Source organism: Dromiciops gliroides, chromosome 4 (assembly GCF_019393635.1).
Source record: "Dromiciops gliroides isolate mDroGli1 chromosome 4, mDroGli1.pri, whole genome shotgun sequence".
NCBI lineage: Eukaryota > Metazoa > Chordata > Mammalia > Microbiotheria > Microbiotheriidae > Dromiciops > Dromiciops gliroides.
Genome location: NC_057864.1, coordinates 166073468 through 166083599, shown reverse-complemented (window position 1 = coordinate 166083599; position 10132 = coordinate 166073468). Strand labels below are relative to the sequence as shown.

The following is a 10132-nucleotide window of genomic DNA, read 5'->3' as shown; positions in this document are numbered from 1 at the left end:
TATTTTTGATTTAAGGAAAAATGTGTGCAACTTTTGAATATTTGTTTATAACATCCATACTCTTGGTATTAAATGGACTTGAATTTTTTGGGGGAGTGCCTTACTTCAAATTACTTTTGAACCAAGAACTGCACTTCTTAGCATATCTTTTAACTTTTTTTTCTTTAGGTAGTCAGTCTCCTTTACTAAATACCTACTGTGTGCTAGACACTGTGCTAAGTGCTGGAAATACAGAAAAAGGCAAAAGACAAGTCCCTACCCTCAAGGAGCTCACAAGCCAAATCGGGAGACAATTAGCAAAACAATATGTACAAACAAACAAGCTATATAGAGGATGAATTAAGTAAAATTGTTTGTCCTTTGTTCCCAGAGAGAATTATGACATCTGGTGATGGCATACATGACTTGCACTGAATTGGATTTTAAATGAAGGTGGGCTCTGCAAGTTCACCAACCTCACTCTCTCCTCCAGAGCCATCTGAGTCCAGTGACAAGATATATACCAGGACGACTAGGGGTGTGTTCAAAGCAGTTGGGTTAAGTGATTTACCCAGGGTAACAGCTAGTAAGTGTCTGAGGTGATTTGAATTCTGGTCCTTCCAACTTCAAGGCCAGTGTTCTATCCACTGCAGGATAAATAGGATATAACTAAAAGAAGGAAGGCACTAGAAATGTTATATCAGCAAATGTTTATTTTGAGTACTTGAGGGACACAAAGTACAACCCAAACCCAAATACAAGACCTACACAGGAGAAAGGTTTCCAAGCAATGCAGCAAGGATTAGGAGAAAGGACTCATTTCAGGGAGTGACAGAAGGTTGTTTTAAGATAGATTCTAATTTTATATCATATTTAAAATATATTATATTTTGTGCTAACTGGAGTAAAAAGCCAAGCAAACTATTTCTAAGGCAGAAAAGTGGATCTTGTTGCTGTTGAAATTACTAGGACTTAATTTTTTTTTTTGTAGAGCACTTTTGGAACATGCTAATGTGGCCAGTTTACTTGCAGGTCAGTAAACTGAGGCACAAAAATAAAGCAGCTTGGTGGATTTGTATCCGTGGTGCTGCTGCTTATCACTGCTTATATGATTTGGAGCAAGAAACTTGTTTTTTAGAAGGAAGGGGGCAGGGGAGCCTTTGGAATCCATTCAATATCAGTGGCGGCCACTTAGGAGTCTTTTTTCCCCCACTCAGTAGCTTGCTTGCTTTATCTATCTATCTATCTATCTATCTATCTATCTATCTATCTATCTATCTATCTATCTATCTATCTATCTATCTATCTATCTAATCTATCTAATCTATCTAATCTATCTATCTAATCTATCTGATTAAAGATTTTTTCCAATATAGTTTTCAACATTCATTTTTGTAAGATTGCAAACAATCTGATATAGGTTATATGTACGTGATTGTAGTAAATATTTCCATATTAGTCATGTGAAAGAAGAATCAGAACAAAAGGGAAAAGCCACAAGGAAAAAAAAACCAAAATAAAATGAAAATAGTATGCTTAGATCTGTATTCAGACTATAGTTCTTTTTCTGCACGTGGTGAGCACTTTCCATCATGAGTCTTCTGTAATTGTCTTGGATCATTGTATTGCTGGGAAGAGTAGTCTATTAGCTGATCATCGTATGGTTCTGCTCACTTCACTCAGCATCAGTTCATTTAAGTCCAGATTAGAAAAACAAGTCTTAAACCCGCTCGGATGCCGCACTTCCGCAAATAGTACAGTCCCTAGTACAGTCCAAGTCGCCCAGGTTGACCTAGCCAAACGATCTTTGCTCAAGCGCCTTAAGGTGAGTCACCTGGTTTCCAAAGAAACGGAAGCCACTGGCTAGTATTGATTTCTTTGATCAAAACGGAAGACGTTTTCCTCTTTGCCCCACCAGGATTGGCTGCAGAGGGTCAGCCTTCTCTTCATCCATCCGTCGCGTTTGGATTGCGGGCAGCTCATCTCATCTCCTGGCAGCGATTGGCTATATGAGGCCAACCCCCTCCTCCCCCAATCTCCGCATTGTCATTGGTTGACCAAATTCGGACTTCCACCCGCGATTGGCTATTGCCTGTTCTCGCCTCGGATTGGCGGCAGGGAGCGCTGGCGGGGCGGGAGGCGGGAAGTGTCTGGGAAGATTCGCTTTCTAGGGGGTCTGGGAGAACGGCAGCCGCGGACTGCTGGCGGAGCGAGGTAACGGGGCGGGTCTGGGGCCGACAGGGTCCCGGAGTCATCCTTCCCGCTGGGCACAGAGGGGCTTCTCTCTTAGGTCGCCTTCACGTTCTTTCCTCATTCTCACCCTGGACGTGCGCGGATAGGACGCGGGGAACACTCTCGCGGTGTCACCGAGCCGGGTTCTCCTCTGCCTCGGACCTGCCTCGGAGACCCCGGAAAACGGGAGTCGCGCTCACCCACTCGCGCCTCCGCAGCTCCACGCGTGAGGTGGCAGGGATTTGAACTCTGGTGGAGGGAGAGCTGCGCGAGCGCACTCTCCAGCCCTAGTCCCAGGGGAGGGAGGCCAGGCCTCTGAGGGGGAAGAACCTGGGCGTGGGGAAAAAAAGAAAAGAGTGGGATAGGGGGAGGCTGTTGAGAGAAAGTGAAAAGAGTGAGGGTGCGGGTGAGAGTGGGAAATGAAAGAGGGGAAGGAGAGGTTCGGGAGATGGAGGGAAGGGGGATTGATAGTATGTCATTAGGACTTGCCCCTGGGACCTGCCTCTTAAACTGTTTTATTCAATTCAGCCGAATTTTACGGAGCCCTTTTATGTGGGCTTAGGGCCAGGTCACCTTGGAGGCCGGAAAACCTGTTACTGTCACCAGTATGGACAAGGTGCCCACCACCCCGACCATGAGTTTACACCAGTTAGCTGCTGATCCAAATCAGTGGAGCATGTTCCCATCCCTGCTGATGAAATGTACAAAGGTGGACTCCTCTCCTCCCTTCTCCCCCCCAAAATCACCAATCAACAAGCATTTCATTAAAGCATCTTCTCATTGTTAGGAAGGGCTTGGTAGTATGCTAGGGCCTGGAGCTACAGAGAGAGAAGTGAGACAGTCTTTGCCCTTCTGGAGTTTGCAGTCTATTGGGAGAATACTACATTTTCACAGATAAGTAAATACAAAATAAATACATTGTGGGGCTGAGGGTGTGTCACTAATATCTATGGAGATCAGGAAAAAAGCTTCCTGAAGGAGTGGCACTTGACTTGAGTCTTGAAGGGAACTAGGGATCTCAAGAGGTGAAGTTGAAGGAGGAAATTATTCCAGGCATAGGGTAAGAAAGGAAGTCAGATGAAATGACTTGTGTAGAGGAACAGCAGGTAGACCAGTTTGGATGATATCTACAATGGTTGAGGAGAATGATGTGAAATAAGTCTGGAAAAAATAGGCAGAGCCAGATTGGGAAGAGCTCCAAATGCCAGTATTTTATCCTAGATACATTGGGGAGCCACTGAAAGTTTTCAAGCAGGGGAATGACATGGTCAAATCTGTACTGTAGGGATATTGATTTGGCATCCGTATGGAGAATGGAGACAGGGAGACCCATCAGGAAGCTATAGCAATAGTTTAGGCATCAGGTAATGAAGACCTGGATTAGTATAGTTGTGTGATTAGAGAGAAGAGGGGGGAATGGATGGATCCTGAAAATCTGGAAAGGAAGGCAACCAGAGTGGTGAAGGGCCTTGAGTCCATGTCATAGGAGTATTGATTGAAGAAAATAGGGATGTTTACCTTTGGAGAAGAGAAGACTTGAGGGAACATAATAGGCATCTTTAATATCTGAGCACTCTCAGGTGGAAGATAAGATTGTTCTTTTTGGCCCCAGATTGCAGAACCAGAAACAAGAGGTGGAAGTTCAGAAAAGCAAATCAAGGCTTGACTTCAGGAAAAGCTATCTAACAATTAGAGCTGTCCAAAAGTGGAATGAATGGGCTGCATTAGGAGGTGATGGTTTTCTCTCCTTATTGGAGATCTTCAAGCAAAGGTGACTACTTCAAGGATCCCTGATTTCTCACTACCTTTTTCATTGATGCAAATCAGTAAGTTTGTTAGTAAAATGTTTCTTAAGCCCCTGTTATTTTCCAGATTCTTTGCTAAGTGTTGGGAATTCATTGAAGAAAGGGAAAAGGCAATTCCTGCACTCAAGGAGCTCACAGTCTAATGGGAGAGACAAGCAAACAATATGTACTAGCAAAATATATAATCTATATATATCTCCATCTCTATCTATCTATCTATCTGATAAATAGGAAATTATCCACAGGAGGAAGGCATTAGAATGAAGAGAGATTGGGAAAGGCTTCTTGTAGAAGGTGGGATTTTAGCTGGAACTTGAAGGAAGCCAGAAGAACTTGAAGGCAGTAGGTTGAGATGAGGAGGGAGGACATTCCAAGCATGGGGTTAATGCCTGGAAGTGAGAGGTGGAGTTTGTTTTGGAAGACAGCAAAGAGGTCAGTATCACTAGATTTAGGAGTACTTGTTGGGGAAAGTATAAAGAAGACTGGAGGTGAAGAAGAAGCAAGTTATAAAGGGCTTTAAACACCGAAAATGCAGGGCTTACATGGTCAGATCTATGCTTTAGGATTTACTTTTTTTTTTTCTTTTGGCAGCGCAATGGGGGTTAAGTGACTTGCCCAGGGTCACACAGCTAGTAAGTGTCAAGTGTTTGAGGCCAGATTTGAACTCAGGATCTCCTGAATCCAGGGCTGGTGCTTTATCCACTGTACCCAGCTGCCCCTAGGATTTACTTTGATAGCTGAATGGAGGATAGACTGAAGTGAAGAGAGACTTGTGGCAGGTAGACCAACCAGCTGGTTATTGCAACAGCCCAGGCATGCAGTGCAATGGGTGGTATTAGAGGAGAGGGGGCATATATTAAAAAAAATGTAAAATTAACAGTTGTTGGTAGCAGAGTGGATATGGGGGTGGGGGGAGGGTAAGAGAAGAGTTGAGGATCAACCTGCACATCTATTAATCAGTAAGCATTTATTAAGCACCTACCATATGCCAGACTCTGTATTAGGCTTGGGGATACAAATCTAAAATGAAACAGTTCCTCAAAGAACATACATTCTATTGGGGAAGACAACATATACTGGGAGGCAAGGGTATTACTGTAGCAATATGGAAAATAAAAGATTTTTATATGTTGATTAAAAAGAAGATAGCGTAAATGTCATGGGAAGTGAGTAGGATGGAGGGAAATAGTTATGATGATTGATTATAATGGCAAAACGTATGGTACCTACTTTGCTGGAAAGAACTGCTTTCACAATTGTCAAAGACTAATTGTAAAACTTCGTTCTCTTCCCCTGATACCCTGCTCTTGAATACTTTTTTATTCTGATAATAAATCCTCCCTCTTGGAAAAAAAAAAGAACAAAGACTTAAATTGGATTTATTGATCCTTTTTTTTTTTAAAAGAACAATATTTGAACACTCTAAAGTCAATTATTTTGTATTTCACTTATATCTGAAATCTAACACCACTGAAATAATGTAAGAACTAGTGCTTTAAGAACTAGTTTCCAGGGTTCAGTCTTTCAGTAGTGGAGAATCTGCCTAATTTGTAGCATAGGTCCCCTGGAGATTGGCAACTACAGTCTCAAGGTACTTAGTCCATCCTCATCCCTTAAACTATAGGTCATGAATACCTACTACTATATTTACCTTTAAGTATTTAACCAGATGACACACTTCATTCAAATGCACTTACAGAAATGGCACAGTGTTGCAATGAAAAAATTGCCACTGGTATGCATTTTCCCACAAATACACCCAGCTTCAGCAGAGGAAGTAGACATGTAGAGGACATGAGGAGAGATACACACACATAGGGAAAGCGTGTGGCCTAATTGAAGGAGGGGTGTGGCAGACACATAGAGAACTGGTGGTCAGAGCTGGTGAGGAGGATCAACTATCTCTGATACTGGTGTGGTACAGGACCACTAATCCCTCTGCACTGTTCTTGCTGTGATGCCATTCTGCTGGCTGCTTTCAGATGCTGTAATCTCCACTACTTCTGCCTTTTGGCTCAGTGATAATCCTTTGTGAGGAATCTTCTCCAAGGAGCAGGATGCTCTAGGACATTTCTCTAGAATAGAGATTCTTTACTTTTTTTTTTCTAATGAATTCAGGTAGTCCAGTAATACCTATGGATCCCTTATGGTTTTTAAGTGCATAAAATAAAATACATAGGATTCCAAAGGAAACCCATTATATTGAAATACAGTTACCAAAATATTTAAGAAAAAAAATGTTCACAGAGCATCAGCTTAAGAACCCCTGCTCTACAGAAGATCCAGTGTTTGGAACTGAAACTCAGGAACTGTTGAACTTGGGTTTCTTATGAAGAAACTCTCATAGTTGACATTGTTCTAGAAATCTCCCTTCTCTGATAAAGGGCTAGAGGCCAAGATTATAGGGTTGAGGGAATTCAGAATTACCTCTCCTTTCCACAGAATGTTGGGGTTCAGGAAGCAGTGTGCTTGAATTCCCCTCTCAGGCTACATGCAGGCAACATATCATTTGACCATAGGCTTCTGCCACCCATTTCCATTACTGCTTCTGGAAGAGGTGCTGGAGGAAAGGTGAAGAGTAAGTTCTCAAAAACCAAGAATATCTTCAAGAGCTGAGTTTCATAGATTTAGAGCAAGAGGGGACCTTAGAGATGCCCTTTTGTGATTTTGCAGACGTCTTTGAGTTACTCAACTGAGAAATTCATCACTCTGAAGCTGACCTGGCAAATAACTTCTCTGAATTTTGCTGTTCCCTTTTCCATTCTCTAGAAAATACTTTTCCAATTATCACAAAGCTTGTGTAACCTAGATTTTTTAAGAACCCAGGGTTACCAAATCAAATGAAGGAGCAGGACTTCAGTGGAGGCAGACCAGCCAATTGGAGAGGCTGTCTTGTAGAGTCAGAGGACCTGGTTTCAAATATAAGGCCTATCACTTGATAAACTATGTGACCCTGAGCAAATTACTTAGCCTCTCTTGGCCTCAATTTCCTCATCCATTAAATGATTATTCTGAGATTTCTTTTGTGATGCTATACAGTTCCCATATTTTCTTTTTTTGTTTAGGTCAATGTCTTTTAAAGTCTTTGGGGTTTTGTTTTATTGTTTTAATATTAATTTAAGTTTTGTGTTGCAGGAAGGAATCTGAAACAAGCAAAAAAAATCACAATGTCTTTGACAGTATCTGAATACATTATTGGTGGAAGTGAAGATTCCACTTCCCATGTAAAGCTTACCCATCGCAGCTTGCTATGATGAATTCTGTAAGTAGTTTCCAGAAGACCATTTACATTGTTATTAGAGTAAAGACAGTCAGAATATACCACTGCACATACGGATTCTATTAAAATAATCTACTTCGGTTCTTCATAGGAATAATCAGATCAAGAATGTTCCCCTGTTGGGGCGGCTAGGTGGCGCAGTGGAATAAAGCACCGGCCTTGGATTCAGGGGTACCTGAGTTTCAAATCTGGCCTCAGACACTTACTAGCTGTGTGAACCTGGTCAAGTCACTTAACCCCCATTGCACGCAAAAAAAAAAAATGTTCCCTGAATTATTAGGAAGAATGTGAGTGTGGGGGAAAGTATTCAATCAGTAAACAGATATAAGTGCCTGTTGTGTGCCAGGTACTGTGCTAAGCACTAATCATTGAAAACAAACAATTTTGATCACCATTCAGCTATAACTGTGATTGGTACCAGGTTCTAGGACTATGAAAGTGCTCTTATAAAAATTGTTTTTTGAATAAGTTAGGGCTTCTGTCTGTTTTATGGAATATATTACTTTTGACTAGACACTTTGCCATTTGTTACAAAGACTATAGTTTTCTACTAATTAGTTGTTTTGTGTGTGTGTGTGAGGCAGTGGGGTTAAGTGACTTCGCCCAGGGTCACACAGCTAGTAAGTGTCAAGTGTCTGAGACTGGATTTGAACTCAGGTCCTCCCTGAATCCAGGGCCAGTGCTCTATCCACTGCACCACCTAGCTGCCCCTCTACTATTAGTTTTTATTGGAAGCACATCTGTATATATACCATGGGGCTAAATGGTTTTGTGAAAATGCCTGTCCTTACAAAACAAATACTGCTTTTTATTCTTCCTCTTGCACTGCAAAGTGTAAGGATAGATCCTTCAGAACCTTTGGCAGAGGTAAAGGGTAATAAAACCTCTACTGCATGCATGACTTTCCTACCTGGTTATTCACTTCATACTTGGTATTCAGTTCCCATTTTGATGAAGGCAGGTTCTGGTGCCTACCTAAGTTGATCATGCCATTTTTCTTTGTATCCCATAGATTGTTAGAGGATTAAACAGTAAGCAGCACTGTTTGTTGGAGAGCCCCACGGAAGTGGGAAGAGCTTAGCCTTACTTTGTTCTGCTTTGCATGGCAGCAGTTCTCGTGGTGAGTAGCTTATTGATATCTCCTTATCGCTCTGAATCTACAATACAGAGGCCAGAGTGCCAGAGTGGAAACAGCCTGTGGTGCTTGGATTCAGAAAACTGCTTTCAAGTTGTGCTTCTAGTATTTACCTGTGACTTTGGGCAAGTTCCTGAATCTTAGGTCCCTCACTTTGTATAAAGACACAGAAGGCTATATAAAGGAGTTGTCGTCCCTTAACAGTATTATTTGTGATGATGAGAGGATCAATGCTACTAATGCTAGCAGTGATAATTCGCTCCAAAGGTTCTATGCTCTCTATTCAGTATAACATGGAGGTAACCCTGGGTTCTCAAACATTTGTTGGAAAAGACTTCAGTTAACAGCCTAGAAGTGGTCTCTTTTTCACTGGAAGACAGCTTAGCTAACCTCAGAGGTTCATCATTAGAGAATTGGCCACCAGGTGATGACTTTTTTTTTTTTTTTTTGAGGCAGTTGGATTAAGTGACTTGCTCAGGGTCACACATCTAGTAAGTGTTAAGTTGTCTGAGGCTGGATTTGAACTCAGGTCCTCCTGACTCCAGGGCCAGTGACACTATCCATTGCGCCACCTAGCTGCCCCCAGGTGATGGACTTTTTTTGGGGGGTGGGGGTGGGAGGTAATGAGTGTGAAGTGACTTGCCCAGTGTCACCCAGCTAGTAAATGTCAAGTGTCTGAGGCTGGAGTTGAACTTAGCTCCTCCTGAAATCCATGGCTTGTGCTTTATCTACTGTGCCACCTAACTGCCCCGGTGTTGACTTTTTTTGGCCAGAGTAACTCAAGGGATGGTTGTAGCAGGGTATGGAGAGTTGTAGTCTTTTTTGGCAGAAGGGGACACCTATACAGATGAAATTGTGGATCCTTGGAAGTACTGAAGGAATAAGAATAAGGAACTACTTTTTATCTAGAATGATCTAGGAATAGGTGATTCTGAATATCTCTGTTTATAAAGAGTTATGGTGTATCAGATATACGTTATGTACTCTACATAGATTGTCACTGTACAGATGGGTGACTATCACTGAAATAATCTTTTTGATTATTTAGCGGTATATCGGGATCTTTCCGTGTCTCTAAGTAATCATTATAACTGTCGCTGAATGCTAATTATAGATGGAGAAAGTAGAGGCGATAGAATCTGTACTGATTCTAAGATACTAAGTGTACTTTTGGAAATAAATTCCCTAATTTACTTGCTTATTTATATTTTTATATAATATGATTATTTATGATCTGCCTTTTTCTCATAAAGTTAAGTCGCCTTTATGACCCCCCAAATTCTTTCCACTCCAGTATATAATGATTCTAGGTGGGCTTCCTGATTGTAATCTTCCAAAGTGGGGGGAGTTTATAGTAGTAATACTTATGGTCTATGGGTAACTTTAGAAAAACTGGTTTCAAGAACGGATTAATGTCTCTTCTGATATCAAAGTTAGAAGATTTTGGTTCAGGTCCTAGCTCTGTCACATTTACTGGTAATTTTTGGTTAATGATTCTCTGAGCTGAAGTTTTCTTATTTAATTAAATTCAGAAAACATTTATTAAATACTTACTATGTGCAATATACAGTGGTAGCCACTGTGCATATAGAGGTGAAGCAGGACAATTGTCCTACTCTCAGAATCTTAAAATCACATAGAGGCGATAATCTGTAAATGGTGTATTTAGGCATGAAAATATTGATGATTTTATTGAATTTA

At 41.4% G+C, this 10132-nt stretch overlaps 1 protein-coding gene across 1 annotated transcript in view; it reads left to right on the top strand.

Moving 5' to 3' along the window:
- Window positions 1–7183: 7183 nt before the first annotated feature.
- The window catches only part of BRIP1 (BRCA1 interacting helicase 1), a 222898-nt gene continuing 219949 nt past the window's right edge, over window positions 7184–10132 (top strand). Inside the window, 4 exon segments of the mRNA XM_043999497.1 lie at window positions 7184–7222; window positions 7225–7278; window positions 8309–8354; window positions 8357–8420. Coding sequence (XP_043855432.1) covers window positions 7184–7222; window positions 7225–7278; window positions 8309–8354; window positions 8357–8420 — 203 coding nt within the window.